The sequence below is a fragment of the Vicia villosa genome, linkage group LG1 (assembly GCF_029867415.1).
Source record: "Vicia villosa cultivar HV-30 ecotype Madison, WI linkage group LG1, Vvil1.0, whole genome shotgun sequence".
NCBI classification, from domain to species: Eukaryota; Viridiplantae; Streptophyta; class Magnoliopsida; order Fabales; family Fabaceae; genus Vicia; species Vicia villosa.
Genome location: NC_081180.1, coordinates 181264639 through 181283715, shown reverse-complemented (window position 1 = coordinate 181283715; position 19077 = coordinate 181264639). Strand labels below are relative to the sequence as shown.

Sequence of the window (19077 nt, the reverse complement as noted above, 5' to 3'; positions counted from 1 at the left end):
AGCGGATTCGAGCTCAGGGGAGAAATTCGGGCGGAACGATATAGAATTTAGCGTTTCCCGGGCATTCTGAGGTTGCTCCGGTGGTGGAGATGCCGGAGAAGACGACCGGAACAGTGGTTCCGGCGTCTGAAGTTGTTTCATGGCCATTTTCAGTCCGTTCACGTGGCAGTAGGCCATTGGTTCGTTTCCCATAAGTTTGAGACTTTGTATTTTATTTAATCATTGGCTTGATGTGCTGGCATGATGTGATTGGCTGGAGCTTTGTTTTGTCCTGTAGCGTTTTAAGTAGAAGTGACCAATTGATATTAATGCTGTATATTCTCGTGTCACATTCTATTAATCATAAACCATAATAAGAGAATAATACATGCTGAGCAATAATAAAAAGAACAAGTGAATTGAAAGTGGAAATAAGTGGCTTGTGTGGTTGGGCCGCGAGATCTTTGGGCTTATGAGCATTTCTGATAACACCCCTACTTTGATAATGTGCACACTCCCTCGATGGACTGGGCCCTAGCGCCCTTGTTTCTCACACCCCCCTGTTTAGGCCCAGAATTGCTGTTAATTGATTTTAGTTCATTAAAAAAACTGCTAACACACCCCTAGGTAGTCTGAACTTCTTTTCCCGTGTAAACTTTCGTTTCTTTTGCTTTTTACTCATAACTCATTTTGACTCAAATAAAAATACATAAAAAAATTGCTCTTAGATTTTTAGGTTGACTAAATAATTGCCTTGATTTTTGTTAATTTTTCTTAGTTGTTTTAATCCTTTTAATAAGTCCTTTTTTCACAATATGTTTGATATTCTTTGTTTTAATATTTCCTTGTGAATAATTCTCTAATAGACTTAGGTATTAATTTGTAGTCTCGATTTTTTGTATAGAATTAATGGATGTATGTGTGCTTGTGAATATCGTTTGTTTGCTATAGTTCTCAATTTTATTTGTCGCATATTGATTTTCTTTTACCTATTCCATGTATAGTTTTTGTTGTTAATAATTGTGTAGTTTATCATTTTAGTCCCCTTGTGTAGACAACTTAGATTAGAATTTAGGATTAGTTCCCTATTGCATTCTTTTTCTTTTCAACTTTTAAAATACTTAATAAATATCGATGAAGGTCATACCGTTACTATATTTCATAGTAGGAAAGAAATGATTGGGGTGTAGGCCCCGATGTATGTTCTTTCCTACTTAGCGGAGAAGAAATGGTTGAAGTGTGAAGCTTCGACGTATTTCTTAACCGTTGTTTAGAGAAACGATCGTGGTGTAGGCCTCGATGTGCATTCTCTAAATATTCACAAAAAACTCTTTTTGTATCTCTTTTACTTAGCGGAGAAGAAATGATTGAGGTGTGAAGCCTCGATGTATTTCTTAACCGTTATTTAGAGAAACGATTGTGGCGTAGGCCTCGATGTGCGTTCTCTAAATATTCAAAGAACAAACAAAATCTTTTTGGTATGATCTAAGTCACAAATTAAAATCCCCATAAAAAAAAACACCAACCAAAAACACTTCAAAAAACCTAATAAATGTTCAGACTTAAAACAAAAGTGAGGAAGTGATGCGAGACCTTGTAGTGGGTTCTCGTCATCATGGAATTACCCTTAAAAGATACAAACCAATCTCTTTTTCTCCTTTCTAAGGGCAAGTTATCTCCGCTCCATTGCATCCTAGGCTGTCCCCTTGTGCAAGAGCGTGAGCGTTAACGCCGCCCAACTAAAAAACACAAAAACAAACAGAAAATCTTTAGCCGAGCTACGGTAACTCTGATTCCTGAAAAGGATACGTAGGCAGCGGGGTAGGGCCCGTGCGAGTACAATTCTTTATTTTCCCTACATTTTGCATTCATTTCGCATTTAGACATAGACATAGTTATACACCCTTTAGATAGAAACAAACATAGGTGGATACCATCGAGTACGATGGGCGCGAGGGGTGCTAATACCTTCCCCTTGCGTAACCGACTCCCGTACCTTGATTCTCTGGTCGCAAGACCCTGTTCTTTCCTTTGTTAGGTTATCTGATATTCCTTTCCCTTATGGGATAAATATATTGGTGGCGACTCTGTTCATTTTTCGCGAGCGTGCGACAACGGGTACCCGTCGTTTTACCTCATTTGAATTGAGAAAAATAAAATGTATTAGTAAAAGATGAAATTTGAGTTAAAATGGGAAAAGATACAAAAATATTAATATTAAAAAATTTGAATATTGAAAATAAAAAGTAATTAAGAAAATAAAGTTTATATTGTTTTAGATTGAATAATACATCTAAGGATGCATTTAAGAAATGTAGAGGTTCCATGGAGAAATAATATGTGTAAAGAAATTGTATGGATTATAACTCATAAAATGAATGGGTTATTTATTGAAAGGCCCATATAACCGAAGTCCCAATAAGAACAGGCCAAAGATGAGTTCATTTTGTTTTGTTGCGAATTTTCTATTTAATGGTGAGTACGAAAATGGGGGAGGTGTTCAACAGTGTCATGGTCAATTTTCCGAACGTCGTGATCCCGTTAATATTCAATAGTTTGATCAATAACTTCATGTTCTCGTTAATATACAATATTTTGATCAGTAACGGTATGTTTTTGTTAATATTCAATATTTTGATCTGTAACTTCATGTTCCCGTTATTATTCAATATTTTGATCAATAATTTCATGTTCCCGTTAATATTAATATTTTGATCAGTAACTTTATGTTTCTGTTAATTTTTAATATTTTTATCAGTAACTTCATGTTCCAGTTAATATTCAATATGTTGATTCGTAACTTCATGTTTTCGCTAATATTAATATTTTGATCAGTAACTTTATGTTCCTGTTAATATTCAATATTTTTATTTGTAAGTTCATGTTCTCGTTATTAGTAAATTCATGGTTCCGTTATTATTCAATATTTTGATCAGTAACTTCATGTTCCCGTTAATATTCAATATTTTGATAAGTAATTTAATATTCTTGTTAGTATTAATTATTTTGATTACTAACTTCATGTTCCCGTTAATAATATTGTTTTACCAACAGTAGAACAAAATGTGACCTGCATAAAGAATAGACAACACAATGTCGATTGTCCAATGCAATAAACTTAGTCACATTTACTTTCAACATATTAGCATCGCTTCCCGTTAATATTTAATATTTTAATTAATAACTCCATGTTCCCGTTAATATTCAATAGTTTGATAAATAACTTCATGTTCCCGTTAATATACCATATTTTGATGTGTTGTTGTTATTATTCAATATTTTGATCAGTAATTTCGTGTTCCCGTTAATATTAATATTTTGATCAGTAACTTCATGTTCCTATTAATATTCAATATTTTTATCAGTAATTTCATGTTCCCGTTAGTATTCAATATTTCGATTAGTAACTTCATGTTTCCGCTAATATTGATATTTTGATCAGTAACTTTATGTTCCTGTTAATATTAAATATTTTTATCAGTAACTTCATGTTCCCGTTATTATTCAATTCATGTTTCTGTTATTATTCAATATTTTGATCAGTAACTTCATGTTCCCGTTAATATTCAATATTTTGATAAGTAATTTAAAATCCCCATTAGTATTAATTATTTTGATCACTACCTTCATGTTCCCGTTAATATTATTGTTTTACCAACAGTAGAACAAAATGTGACCTGCATAAAGAATAGACAACACAACGTCGATTGTCCAATGCAATAAACTTAGTCACATTTACTTTCAACATATTAGCATCGCTTCCCGTTAATATTTAATATTTTAATTAATAACTCCATGTTCCCGTTAATATTCAATAGTTTGATAAATGACTTCATGTTCCCGTTAATATACCATATTTTGATGTGTTGTTGTTATTATTCAATATTTTGATTAGTAATTTCGTGTTCCCGTTAATATTAATATTTTGATCAGTAACTTCAAGTTCCTATTAATATTCAATATTTTTATCAGTAATTTCATGTTCCCGTTAATATTCAATATTTCATTTAGTAACTTCATGTTTCCGCTGATATTAATATTTTGATCAGTAACTTCATGTTCTTGTTAATATTAAATATTTTTATCAGTAACTTTATGTTCCTGTTAGTATTCAATTCATGTTTCTGTTATTATTCAATATTTTGATCAGTAACTTCATGTTCCTGTTAATATTCAATATTTTGATAAGTAATTTAATTTTCCCATTAATATTCAATATTTTGATCACTAACTTCTTGTTCCCGTTAATATTAATTGATTAAAATCAATTTACAAATCAAATATAATATTTCATATATAAAAATATTTGAATCGATCGTATAATTATTCATATATATATATATATATATATATATATATATATATATATATATATATATATATATATATATATATATATATATATATATATATATATATATATATATGTTTTGGAATTATCTATAAAAATATTTAAATCAATAGTAAACATATTTTTGTTATTATGAAATATTTAATTAAATGTGTTAATATCAATATCACATATGCGTACCATATAAGTACCCGTACTATATTACTCCCTCCGTTTTTTATTATAAGTCGTTTTAGATTTTTCACACAGTTTAAGAAAAATAATAATTGTTGTATAAAAATGAGAAATTAGGAAGTTTTTTACAAAATTATCCTTCATTAATGACATGTGGAAGATAAATTTATATAATTAAAAGGAGAGAGAATAATAAATATTTAAGAATATAATAGGAAAAATAACATTAATTATTCACTGGAATTGTAAAGCGACTTATATTTAAAGGTTAAGTCTAGGGTGAGGGCTCAATTAAGTCCCTCACCGGTGAAACCCCTAAAAATAACCACAAGATTAAATGAATGCTTGAGATTTAATAAAATAAATTTGGGAACATGTAAAATTAGTTATAGTGGATTTTGTTTCCACAGTGTAAAAAAAAAATTTTACCGTGTCAAAAATATTTACTTTTGTACGAATTGTGTTTCGTACCTATCTAAAACATCTCTCCACCTCTCCATGTTTCTCAGTAAAGTCTCAATTTTTTTCCTTTATTTTTTCCGGCAGCGGTAGAAGCAAAGCAGACTATGTCCAATTTCCATGGTTTGATGCTTGGTGTTTTATAAAGCTGTACCAAATTCTTAATCCTAAATTCTCATTCCTCTCTCTCTCAGTCGCTTTCTTCTTTTATGTTTCGTACATAAACATAGATACACAAATCTCTTCTTCTCTTTTCCATTCTCGGGGACAAACCCTCTCCGTTGACAATTTAAAGAGAGATTAGGAACCAAATCTTTTTCGCAGAATATTTTCGTTTCTCACCAGCCACCGCTAGCTGCCAGGTACTACACACTCTGTCTTTGCTACTTGTTCATTGATTATCATTATTAACCTAGATTTTGTTTTCATTTCAATTTGGGAAATTCTGAGTTTTAACTTGTTGGTGGTTTTGATTTTTGAATGCTATTAGTTGAGTCAAACAATATTTTTATGAATAGTAGTTGAGTTTTCTGTGTGAAAAATCTGAACCTAGTTTGTTAATTTGGTATGGTTTATGATTTTAGTGACCCACTAGATTTCAGTTTCTTTATGGCCTGGGTAATTAGTACGACGCTTTTGAAAAGTTTGGTTTTGTAAGTATTCAAAATTTTGATTTGATTGGCATTTAGTAGATTGTCATAGCATATCCTCAAAGGTGAATACTGAACATTAAGAATGTTACGCAAAGACAAGTGACTTTTTAGACTTTTAGCAATTTTTCATTCAAAGTCACTATTTGAAAAGCTTAATGATGACAAAGCATTTATTTCGAACAATACTTTTGATCAGTTTTGTGCTCATGTTTCATGCTAAAAAAAGATGACAAAACTAATACAAGTGCATGACTGAAGCATGACCAAGAATTCTTGGATAAGTCTCCTGTGCCTGAAGTGGATATGGTTACATCACTTGTGCCCCGTGAGCTCAATGAAAGGTGTACTGAAATTAGTCAAACAGTTGATGCAGAAAAATCTATGACTAGCCACCTTCAAAGTGGCAAAGATATTGATTCTACTTTGGTCATTGAATCTATTAGGCAGGATGAGTTTGGCCTAGATCCTAGTCTTTCTGATACTGACAGTTGCATGTTGAAGAAGCAACATGCTAGGAATATCCTTTCAGTTTCTTTATGGCCTGGGAGAGCATTGCATTGTCTTTCACAAGAACTTTATTCTCAAGATTCACATTTTATACTTGAACTGGTGAGGATATCCTTTCAACTTCATTTGTCGTACTTAGGAATAGAGGAGTAATGACTACGGGGGGATGTTTTTTGATTCTGTCATACCTTTTTTTTATTATTGTTTGTAAAACTCGTGTACTGATCCACATCTTAGTAACTGTTGGAAATAGAGTATAATTAAAGTTCTGCTTGCCAAGTACAATTAGAATTCCATATATCATAGGGTTCATTGCATTCATAGATTCAGTGTACCTTAGAAGTTAAAGCTAGTTTAATTTCTTTTCTCACAACTGTATATATCATGTATATAAACAGTCACTTTCGCTGGAGTGAATTGACTAAGTTATGTTTTGGGGGTAAGGGGCAATTACAGTGTTAGGCAGCAATGATGATGTTTTGAAAATGTCCGGCATATCTTATTGATTTTTATTTTTTTTGGAATGTTGTTGACATCATTTTACTATTTTTGTAGTGTTGTTCACTCTAGGCCAGAAAGTGATAAACTGAATAAGGTTATTTTACAAGAGTTCTGTCTAAATACTTGGCATTACTTTTTACTGTTTGTGACGGGGATGACTTTAAAGAACTATTTTAACTAAAGATGCATTCTCCATAATGGAAATTTTGTATGTTTTTGGTAATTGGTGGTGGTGAGCTTTGAGAGTTATTATTCTGCGCATGTATCTTATATTTTCTTCATTTGATTCAGGTTCAAAATGCAGATGATAATAATTATCCCGAAAGGGTGGAGCCAACTCTTGCTTTCATTCTTCAAGATTCTGGTATTGCTGTATTGAATAATGAGCAAGATGCTGCATACAGGGCTGCACTAGAAGGTGATCAAGTATGTCTTTTGTAGTGTATGGTTATTTCTTTTGTCAGTTATCTTGGTCTCTACCCCATGATTTATGTTTTTCCCTGTTCCCAATTTCTTCCTTTGGCATTTATTTGGAAAGTCTCGGCACTGTCGTTGTACTGGATTAATGCTGAGTTTATGTCCAGGCTCGGGAACGGCAGAGAAGGGAAGAAGAAGAACTTCTTGCAAGGGAAGCTGCTGAAGCTGAGAGAAAGCTAAAGGAAGAATAGGAGGCTTGTGAAAGAGCAACACAGGAAGCCGCAGAGAAACAAGCAGCATTAGCGAAGTTACGTGAAGAGAAAGCTCAGTCTCTTGGTGAAGAACTTGAAAAGGAACCGAATGTTACACAGGTAAAGTATATGACGATTTGGTCAAGATTTAACTTTTTTCCTGTAGTGCTTTTACCTTGTACTTGGCTTGTTTCATTAGGTCATATATTTGTTCTGTTTATATAGTTTGCCTTGTATGCTAGATCTTACCTTCAATTCATATACGGTTTCTCTTTTTATTTCCACACCTTGATTAGATTCCTTTTATTTCCATGTATCGAAAGGAGAAGTGTTTAAGCTTATTGAAATACCTATAGAGACCTGAAGCTGTTGTTCAGCCACTGACTTTTACGTGATTATTTCACTTTATATTGAATCAAAAAATTCATGATTAATTTCACTTTCTATTGACTCAAAAAATGCATAATTAATTTCACTTTCTATTGAATCAAAACATGTTTATATACTTTATATCATAATGTAGTCATAATGATATAGGGAATATATTCTCATGGTCTTAATTCTTTATATAATTTTTAGAATTGTTTAAAATTCAGATTCTTTATATAATTAAAAATAATAAGTTATATCCTGAAGGCATGTTCTAGAATTACATTAGCTGTGGAACTTTAACTTTAGCAGTGGAACGTTAACTTTAGCATATGTGATGGATTGTCATGAAACAAATACATAATTTGAATGAATGCATGATGAGCTCCTAAAACCCAATAAAACATAGCCTAATCTGTTATGTTAACCATAAATAGTTTCTTAGTTATTTACTACAGAGACTGCAATTTCAAATGAAATAAAATGGCTCTCTTAATTTCAAATTGATTCCTTGTGCATTTTTTTAGATACTTTGGGTTCTACAGGACCTGGACAGGAAGTGGTTGCGTCTTCAGAAGCGGAAGAGTGCCCTCCAATTATACTACGATAAACGGTTTGAAGAAAATTCCCGTTGCGTCGGTTAGCAGCCACAATTTTTCAACATGATTGCAAAAGAGTGAAGAGCTAAAGAGTGAACTCCAGACTGATAATTTCAAGCTGCAGCAAGTTGGAACAACCCTTCTTGTCAAACTTGAGGAGCTTCTTGAATCTTATTCTGTCAAGAAGAATGTGACGGAAGCTATTAAGATGTCGGTGAACTGTGTTCAGGTGTTGGAGCTTTGTGTTAAGTGCAATAATCATATTTCTGAGTATTCCTGCTAGAGCTCTTAAATTGGTGATAGAGAAGAGAATTCCTTCGATAAAATTGCATATTGAGAAGAAGGTTTGTAGTCAGGTTAATGAATGGATGGTCCTAAGGATTGTTGGAGGACTACTTGTAGAGGATCAGGTTGAAACAATGTGGGAGACTGCTTTGTCGAAAATGAAACTAACAGACATTGCTCTTTGGACTACGGAAGAGGTAAAGCCGAATGGAAACTAGTACTTAAACGAAGTGGTTTTTTATCTTGATTCGCTTATGTCTACGGGGCAACAAATTTTACCCTTGGATGCTATGCACGAAGTTGGAACTAGTGCACTTGAGCATGTTTCCAATATAATTGTGGCTGCTTTTCTTAGTGACAGTGTTAAGAAGAAATCAATGGATATGCTCAAAAAGAGACTGAAGGAATTCAATTGATCATTAATTAGGAAAAATTTTATTTCATTTAATGAAGTGTTTAGTTGTATTGACTTTTTCTTATATTATGGATTAGTGTTTCTATGTTGCCCTGACTTGTTTTTCCTTAATAAAAAAGGATCTTTTGTTGTATGGTTTCAATGAAGTGATTGCCACTGTTATATCTTTTCTGGTCTAAGCACCAAAACCACATGCAATTTGCAGTATGTTAGGTTATAAGAGTGACATTAATTAGTTTACTCACAAAACAGTTTATGAACTAGCTAGCATTAGTGATAATGTTAAAGTACATGTTTGGGAGAACACTGAAATGCAATTTTACTGTGAAAAACAAAACCACTACCAACAGTTCCCTGCAAGTTGAAACTTCTTTTCACTGCAAATTCAAAACTTCTGTGCAAACTGATAAGTTTTATTATATACAAGTCCACTACAAATTTATCTTTAGAAATCTAACAAATTGAAGTCCACTGCAAATTGAAGTCCATCAAATACTATTGAATTGGATTATCTTGAAGTAAAATCATTTGTTAATTGTTCAAAGTTTTGACTTTCTTACTGTTACTCTTTATTCAGCACAAACAAAAATTTGTAGCCTTATTTGAGGAAATAGTGTTGCCGAAGCCCGAATTTGAGCCTCCAGTGAGAAATAATTCCTTCATTACTTCTGTCTTTAGAAGTACTATTATGCACTTCTAAACATCATTATGGATATTTGTTAAGTTTAATCGGCACCGAATTTTTCATTTTCTTATTATGTTTTTTCTAGGTGACTAAATCCGTTAGTGTCGTGGAAACTGATTTAAAATCAAACAAGACTGAGCAAAGCATAAAGAATGTAAGCAAGCCAGAAACATACATAAGCAAGGATAGAAACAAAGAAAGAATTTTATTACTTGAAAGAACATAGAATAAACGGAACCGCCTCATTAAAAACCTTATAATAAAAGGAAAAGAGTGCGGTGTAAAACGACAATAAAAGATCTAAGGAAAATGATTGAATAAAAGCACAACCAAAAGGGTCGTCCAAACTAACTTAAGTCTAACACTAATTGAAATTTTTTGATGTTTAGACATCATTCAATCGGCCAAGCTTTTTCAGCCATAACCATCAAGCTATCTTTATATTCATTGTGGTCACCTAACAGCAAATCAATAGCCACCTTCATTCTGACAACATCTTCATTCATCTGTCAAAATTAATTGATAATATTAATACCAAGACAAATATTTAATATTCCAAAATTAATTGACCATGTTATATCTTAAATATACCCACCGTGACATGAATGTTTGGTGTGAACGATGAACCCATTGCTAGCCATTCTAAAACCCACACCGCAGAGTATTGGCTGGTTATTCAAAATGAACAATTATCACATAAGATGAAAAAGTGTTTTATATATAGAAAATAAATACACAATGGTTAAAATAAATTGAAAATTTTGGTACCAAAAGCCTTCTGAAACAAGTCCTATTGGGTCAGCGATATCCCAATTATCTTTGTGTTGTGCTTGAAATAGATAGTTGGGAGGAAGGTAATTAATTTGCACCATAGTCTCCACCATTTGAGTGATAACTTGCCACTACAAAATTCAATTGGTAAACAAAATATATTAATAGATTAGTGGAAGATTCAAATACAAATCATCACATGTACATTACCATTTCTTTAATGGTATCTTGTCTAGGGATTATATTTCTTTCTTCAAAGCCCGGATCCAAATGATACAAAATCTGGTCTTGGACAGAGGCAACCATCAAAAACCAATTTCCAACACAATCTTCAATTGGTAGATAAATCTAACAAAAATAAAGGACGAGTAAGAAAGTCAAATGGCTTCACAGTATATTTAAGATAGAAGTAATGCATTATGATACCAAACTCATACATGCTTTAGAGTCTCAAAATGGGGCATCCAATTCTTTGCATACTCACTAACCAGTTCTTCAATTTTTTTACCATCATATACGTCTCTCTACCAAACATATGAAAAGAATTATTTTAAAAATTAGTTTGCTCACCATAATCAAGCATATTGTTAAATTATTGTCATTAACGAATACATACCACAAACGATGGGGGAAGTGACCATATAGATGGGAACGCAACGTTTCTCTGAATCCAAGTTGTCTTAAGAGACATTATGTGAATGATCTGCAATCAGTAAACAAAATTATTTCAATTAAGTCGGGATTATTTTAAAAGTTTGATAATTCTGCAATCAATAAAAGTACCTCAGTGTCAATTATCCTTCCAGGACACAGAGTCAGAAAGTTCTTTCTTAAGCATGTTATGGTTTCAATCTTGAACAATTCTTCACTGGATCCATGAACATATTAAATATATATAAGTTGGTGTCATTAAATGTTACCGTGGAAATAAAAAATCTCTACTTTTTTAAAATTGGTACCTCGGATCATTCTTAGCATGAAAAACATAATATGAAACTTGTTCTTCTATAGGTTTAAGTTTCATTTCTTGGGTGGTTACGAAGTTGGTCTCAACAAGCTGTTAACAACTAATTGGTTACACATCCAAAGTTAAAAAAATAAAATATATGAATTTAGGATTGATTGATGCTCACCTTAGACATAATCTTTTTCCCTTTAATCTCTAATTTTGGAACTTTTAATTGTCTCTCATTGGGCAAAGCTGTGAAAGGTAATCTCCTTGACGTTGTTGCTTTCGATGAAGTTGCAAAGGACGACAATTTCTTTGACGCCGATGCTTGATTCCTTATTGGAGACAGCTTGTTTTTCATCTATGACAAGTTTAACAATGTTAGAATAAAAACAAACAATTAAACAGAAACTCATTATAGGTTGTTTTCTACCTTAGGCATAGATGAATGCTTAATGTTATTGTCAAGTTTGTTGTTTGTGTCATCATCTGATGTTAACATAATAATATTGTTAACATCGTCTTCCCATGAATATTTCGAACGTTTAAACGGCGACTTAGGCGACTTGGCAACACGTTTTTGTTTTAAAGTTGGAGTTCCGCTTCTTTTAGACAGTGGTGCAGGACTTTGGCTCAAATTCTTTGGCTTATCCAACTTGGTGTCCACGATGACAATTTTGGACAATATGATGTTAATCATGGTATGCATCTCATTAATTTTATCCTCCTGAACCTGCATGATTTGCTTTTATTAAGAACAATGTGGAGTTAAATAAATTTGGTTGAAGAAACAAAATACATCAGATGTATACCTCAAGGCGGTTCATGGCATCATCAACAGAGGTTCTTAAACCATGCAAAATTTTCAGTATTTCACGAGAGTGACTCTGAATTTCCTGCATCATATAAGTGATAACATGTCATAAAATGAAAATTGAAAAAGTAAAATCAGAAATAAATGAGGAGAACGCAACAAGAGATAAGGATTACATCATCTGTAGCAGGTTTTTGATTTGTAAGAGGTAAAGTTCCCTTAGTAGCACCATTAATAGTCATGTCTCTAACTTTTGTTATAATGTGTATGTCAATACAGAGTAAGGAGCCGAGACATATGGTTTTTGAAAGGTAGGGTTTTATAAGAAAACGAAAGTATTCAAGTTCAACTATTTTTGCAGAAAAATAAGGGAAGTGGAACGTGTTGTGTGAGGAATTCAGTTAAGCAGTCCATAGGGTTTGAAAACGGTAAGAAGTGATAATAACAAGTTATGTGGTTCCCATAAAAATAGGAGAAGTTGGATGCAATGGAGACGGTGGATTTATGGAATTACCGTTGTTAAACCCTATGGATTGAATTTTTGGTTTTATCATTTTTTTTATAACAATATTTTTATTATCCTTTCATCAATTGTTAAATGTTACATATCATAAACAAAATAAATGTATCAGCCTAGTCCTTGGAATGTTATGTTAGGAAAGACAGGGACTGAGTTCTATCCCTGCTATCATTGTTTTCTTTTTTGTTTCTTAAAAATTAATAGGTTTATGTGTAACGTTTTTTTTTTACCTAATTAGACTAAAAAGGTTTTATATATCATGATTTTGATTTTTAGGTTAATTTACATTTTTAGTCCCTCTATTATTATGACCGGTCTTGCCTAATGAGACTACATACAACTTAATACTTACAATATCGACCATTAAGATATTCTAATCCTACTTAATTAGACCTAAATATGACTTAAGAATCATGATTTTAATGTTTCATATGACGAGTCTTACCTAATATGAGAATACATATGTCGTAATAATCCTAATTAAGATAGTACATATGACGAGTCTTATTTAATCTTATCTAATTAGATTACGCATGACTAAAGTTTTTTCTTGTGCTTCTAAATTTATGTAAGTAACTCCATTGCTTAACATGAAATTTTAAGTCGCTGCTAAATGATAGTTTTCGTAAATCGATTGAATCTCGCTTCACGACAGACACATACATCAACTTTACCTATTTTATTTTGATGATTAAAATGCTCATTCTTATTTAATTAGGCTAAGTACAACTTTATACTTACAATATTGTCGATTCAGATATGCTAATTCTACTTAAATAGACTAAATATGACTAAAAAATTAGGATTTTAATGTTTCATATGACCCGTCTTAAGAATTTTAATTTCAATGATTCAAATGTTCATTGTAAATAATTAGACTACGTACAACTTAATAATCCTAATATCGACGATTTAAATGTCCAATCTTATGTAATTAGATCAAATATGATTAAATATTTGGTTGATACATATGTCTAGTCTGCTAAATTAGACTAAGTGCAGCTTAATATTATCTCCGTGCATTTATATAAGACAAATCACTTTTTAGGTTCATTGAGTAATTAACGTATCTAGTCTATAAACTGACCAAATACATTTATTATTTAATGAACCTAAAAAGTGAATTGTCTGTAATATAAAGGAACGAAGGTAAACAAAATTATTTTGACGATCCTCGTGTTTAATCTTATATAATTAGATTACGCACGACCAAAAAAATGTAACTTTGATGATTCGAATTTCCACCCTTTCCTAGCAAGACAACATGTGACTTAATAATCCTAATTACCATATGTCCAATCTTATCTAAATAGATTACTTGGAATGCAATTATGAAGCTCTCTCTGCTTTTAAAAATGGATGAATTTAAATTTGGGGGATGGAAACTCATCTTTTTGGTTTTCAAAATGATATGGGGTTGAGAAATCAGTAGAGCAAGTTTCTCTGTGGATATCCTTGTCCTGGAAATTCTAGTGAATTATATTTACTTAGACGGGAGTTGAAGCTTCAATTCATTATATACTAAATTTCCTCTATGTGGATATGTTTTTTTTTGGAGCCTCCAACAAAGATTTTGAATATCTAAACGGAAAGTTGGCCACATTGTTGCACTTTACTCAAGCATGATTCAAAGCTGCAACTTTTGTTGATAGATTTTGTAAACATTATATGAACTCTTAATTGCTACTTTTTGTCATCAAACCTTTTATGTCAATAGGTTAAAGCTTGCCTAGTTATTCTCGCAGTTTCTGAATGATAAAAAAGAACTATGCTTTTGGGATGTAATGCTACACTACAACGCCTTTGTCCAACACCCTTTGACTCAAATATGGCTCTAATCCTATGAAAAAGCCCAACACTCTTTGACTCAACATGTGACTAGAAAAGAAGTTACTTATGGAATTACTGTCGAAGTATTTTAAGTTAGCACAGCGGGCAGCTTAAATGAATCGCTTAGATCAAAATAAATTTGTCATAAAATATTAAATGGTATGCATCATACTTGAATGAATTGCATTAGCCTAACGGTTAGAATGTCATGTGAGCATTAAGAGGGACTGAGTTCAATCCCTTCTGCTATCATTTTTTTCTTTTTTTCTTTTTGTAAAATTAATAGATTTTATGAGTAAAGGTTTCTTTACCTAATTAGACTATATAGGTTTTTTGAATCATGAATATGATTTTTATATAAAACGTCTGAAATAAATTTTATTATTTTTAAAAGATATTTACGAAAGATGGTCCATTTTCATTTATTAACTAATTAAGATAAGTACAACTTAACAATTTCAATTTCGATGATTAAGATGCTCATTCTTATTTAATTAGGCTAAGTATAACTTAATACTTACAATATCGACGTTTCAGATCCTAATTCTACTTAATTAGACTAAATATGACTAAAGAATCGTGATTTTAATGTTTCATATGACCAGCCTTACCTAATATGAGAATACATATGATGTAATAAACATAATTAAAATAAGGGTTAATACCTGTTTTCATCCCTGCCAAGGTTGGATTTAAAAACAATTTTTTTACAAGGTTTAAAACGAAAGAGTCTTCAAACGTTAGGGAAATTCTTGCAATTTTTTTTTTCATGGAGGTTTTTCAAACCAACCCCATATGGCAGGGGTGAAAAAAAGTATTAACCCTTAAAACAATACATTTTATATAAACTCTTACTCGAACAAAACCTTATATCCAATATTACCTATTTAGAGGGTGGTTTGATGTGGTTACGAAGTTGGTCTATAATCTTATGTGAATTCTCGGTAATCAATTAACCAAATTGTTATAAGAATGCAAATAATTATTTAAAAGTATTGGCTTAGTAAGTCTACAATCATTTAACGCACCTCCATATTATTCTTTTAGGACTTAGAATTTGAAAAAAAAATCCGCACGCATGTAAGAGTTTCAAACATGAACAATTTTTCATTGAATTCATAAAAAAAATATAACAAATGTCTCTGGTACCTTTAACTAATAACTTGAAAATAGAAAATAAATATTTTTTCAAAATTTATACTTGACATTATTGTTAGCATGCAAAACATAATATGAAAGTAATATATGGCCTTCATTATGATATTATATTTTTGTTAAATATATAAAACTTTCTATTCAAGATGGTAACGGTTGAAAATGTTGGTTGAGTTGGCAATTGGCTTATTATGTTCATGATCTATAAATATTTTATGTGTTCGAACCATACCAGGGTGAGTTTTTTAATTCATTTTATTTTTATTATTGTTAGTAACTGTTCGACCTATACCACTACTCATTCTTTTCCACAACTCCTTCTTTTTCTCCTCCACCTAACACCCTTAATTCATTTGTTTTGACTCCTTCTTTTCCACGACTCTTCTTTTTCTCCTCCACCATGTTCCCCCATAATCCACAACACCCTAAATTTTATGCAATAAATGGCCATTACCATGTTGTTTTATGGTATATATTAACATCCTATTTCAATATTAAACCACATCAATATCTTTCTCTTATTCACATACAATAACATACAACAGGGAAGAAACACAACCATGGCTCTGAATGTTGGTATGGAGGGCAGAAATCAGTCGGAATATTTGAAGGAACTGTTCATTGTTTTACATGGTTTGACATCTTCGCTTGAAGACGTCATGGAAATTCTTCAAGTATATTCAATTTCCTATATTTTGTTACTTAGGTTCTCATTTATTTAAGTTCATCATGTATAATTGCTCTTGCTAATAAGGTTTAATTCTTTCAGGTTTTGTTGAAAAAGCTTGAAACTAAGTCGGCTAGGTCGGTTCCTAAAAGAAGGACTCCGCCCAAATCTTCTTCTAATGAAAATGTCGAAGTTATCCTGATAACATCGGATGAAGATGAAGATGATGATGATGATGATGATGATGATGATGAGAGAGACAGGGTCATTTTGGTGGACAAGGCCAAAAAACGTTGATGACTCTTTTGGTTGTGCTTTTATTCAATCATTTTTCTTAGATTTTTTATTATCGTTTTACACCGCACTCTTTTCCTTTTATTATAAGGTTTTTAATGAGGCGGTTCATTCTATTCTATGTTCTTTCAAGTAATAAAATTCTTTCTTTGTTTTTATCCTTGCTTATGTCTGTTTCTGGCTTGTTTGCATTCTTTATGCTTTGCTCAGTCTTGTTTGATTTTAAATCAGTTTCCACGGCACTAACAAATTTAGTCACCTAGAAAAAAGATAATAAGAAAATGAAAAATTCGGTGCCGATTAAACTTAGCAAATATCCATAATGATGTTTAGAAGTGCATAATAGTACTTCTAAAGACAGAAGTAATGAAGGAATTATTTCTCACTGGAGGCTCAAATTCGGGCTTCTGCAACACTATTTCCTCAAATAAGCCTACAAATTCCTGTTTGTGCTGAATAAAGAATAACAGTAAGAAAGTCAAAACTTTGAACAATTAACAAATGATTTTACTTCAAGGTAATCCAATTCAATAGTATTTGATGGCCTTCAATTTGCAGTGGACTTCAATTTGCTGGATTTCTAAAGATAAATTTGCAGTGGACTTGTATATAATAAAACTTATCAATTTGCAGTGAACATAAGTTTTCAATTTGCAGTGAAAAGAAGTTTCAACTTGCAGGATATGCCAAAACTTAACCGTTGCACAGAACTGTTGATAGTGGTGTTGTTTTTCAAATTGTTTTTCAAAACTTATCAAATTGTTTTGTGAGTAAACTAATTAATGTCCCTCTTATAACCAAACATACTGCAAATTGCATGTGGTTTTGGTGCTTAGATTAGAAAATATATAACAATGGCAATCACTTCATTGAAACCATACAAGAAAAGATTCTTTTTTATTAAGGAAAAACAAGTCAGGGCAACATAGAAACACTAATCCATAATATAAGAAAAAGTCAATACAACTAAACACTTCATTAAATGAAATAAAACTTTTCCTAATTAATCATCAATTGAAATCCTTCAGTCTCTTTTTGAGCATATCCATTGATTTCTTCTTAACACTTTTGACACTGCCACTAAGAAAAGCAGCCACAATTATATTGGAAACATGATCAAGTGCACCAGTTCCAACTTCGTACATAGCATTCAAGGGTAAAATTTGTTGCCCCGTAGACATAAGCGAATCAAGATAAAAAACCACTTCGTTTAAGTACTAGTTTCCATTCGGCTTTGCCTCTTCCGTAGTCCAAAGAGCAATGTCTGTTAGTTTCATTTTCGACAAAGCAGTCTCCCACATTGTTTCAACCTGATCCTCTACAAGTAGTCCTCCAACAATCCTTAGGACCATCCATTCATTAACCTGACTACACACCTTCTTCTCAATATGCAATTTTATCGAAGGAATTCTCTTCTCTATCACAAATTTAAGAGCTCTAGCAGGAATACTCTGCATATAACTCTTCTCAAGCAAATCAACAGTTTTCAATGCAGGATAAAATTGTGCTTCAGAAATATGATTATTGCACTTAACACAAAGCTCCAACACCTGAATATAGTTCATCGACATCTTAATAGCTTCCGTCACATTCTTCTTGACAGAATAAGATTCAAGAAGCTCCTCAAGTTTGACAAGAAGGGTTGTTCCAACTTGCTGCAGCTTGAAATTATCAGTCTGGAGTTCACTATTTAGCTCTTCACTCTTTTGCAATCATGTTGAAAAATTGTGGCTGCTAACCGACACAAGCTGCTCGCTATTTCCAACAAGCTTATCTCTCAAGTAATCAAAGCCAAGCTCCTAATATAAGAAGGGAAAGAAAAGGAACACAAGAAATATGCACTGTCAAGAAATTAATGCACAACTGAGATAACAATAGTAGCTGAAAATTGTAATTACCAAATTATTCATATATGCTGTATATCACGTCTATAGCTGAATCTCCGCTCTGCAGAATTCATCCCCCTCGGTGCATACAATCCACCAATGAATAAGAGTAATTTATATATTTCATTTATGAATTGTGTTTTTCCTTGTAAAAATCCAATGATATATGTTCAAATGAATATTAATTAGCTTAAGTGACAAATAATATAAATATAAAGAGGAACGGATAAAGGACGGGGAGTAACTTACCAACCCATAATTTGGAGGATATTTTCCAAGAATCTCATCAAAAGGTTTAAATATAACTTTATTTGAACTATATTAAATTTTAGTGCATATTTTATAAATGTAGTCTATGTTTTCATAACAAACCATTTCTAGAAAGAAGAAATATGTTTAAACAATTTTCTTTTCCATTGCTCAAAATCATCACAAAATCAACAATAATGTCATGTCTATAGTTAAAAATACTTATGGAAGTATTAAAAAATGTTCAACATGTATTCATGGTATATATGAGAAAGTTCATACACTTATGGACCTATG

General features: G+C 31.8%; 1 protein-coding gene across 6 annotated transcripts; it reads left to right on the top strand.

The window, feature by feature from the left end:
* The first annotated feature begins 4859 nt into the window (after positions 1-4859).
* LOC131644720 (protein NO VEIN-like) lies at positions 4860-9093 on the top strand. Of its 6 annotated transcripts, none has more exons than XM_058915283.1 (5): positions 4869-5325; positions 5875-6225; positions 6916-7050; positions 7209-7412; positions 8189-9093. In XM_058915283.1, the coding sequence occupies exons 2-4, from the start codon at positions 5920-5922 to the stop codon at positions 7290-7292; spliced, it is 525 nt and encodes a 174-aa protein (XP_058771266.1). In that variant the 5' UTR covers positions 4869-5325; positions 5875-5919; the 3' UTR covers positions 7293-7412; positions 8189-9093. The 6 variants fall into 6 exon arrangements, 5 of the variants coding, with proteins under 5 accessions (XP_058771268.1, XP_058771267.1, XP_058771266.1 ...); XM_058915282.1 differs by having other exon boundaries at positions 4870-5325; positions 5843-6225; XM_058915285.1 differs by having other exon boundaries at positions 4860-6225; positions 6916-7042.
* The last annotated feature ends 9984 nt before the right edge of the window (positions 9094-19077 follow it).

Coding starts and splice junctions, on each gene's coding strand:
- LOC131644720 (XM_058915284.1), top strand. CDS start 5,920: ATGGTTACATCACTTGTGCCCCGTGAGCTCAATGAAAGGTGTACTGAA. Junction 6,226..6,915: donor CACATTTTATACTTGAACTG/GTGAGGATATCC, acceptor CATTTGATTCAG/GTTCAAAATGCAGATGATAA. Junction 7,051..7,208: donor CTGCACTAGAAGGTGATCAA/GTATGTCTTTTG, acceptor GTTTATGTCCAG/GCTCGGGAACGGCAGAGAAG.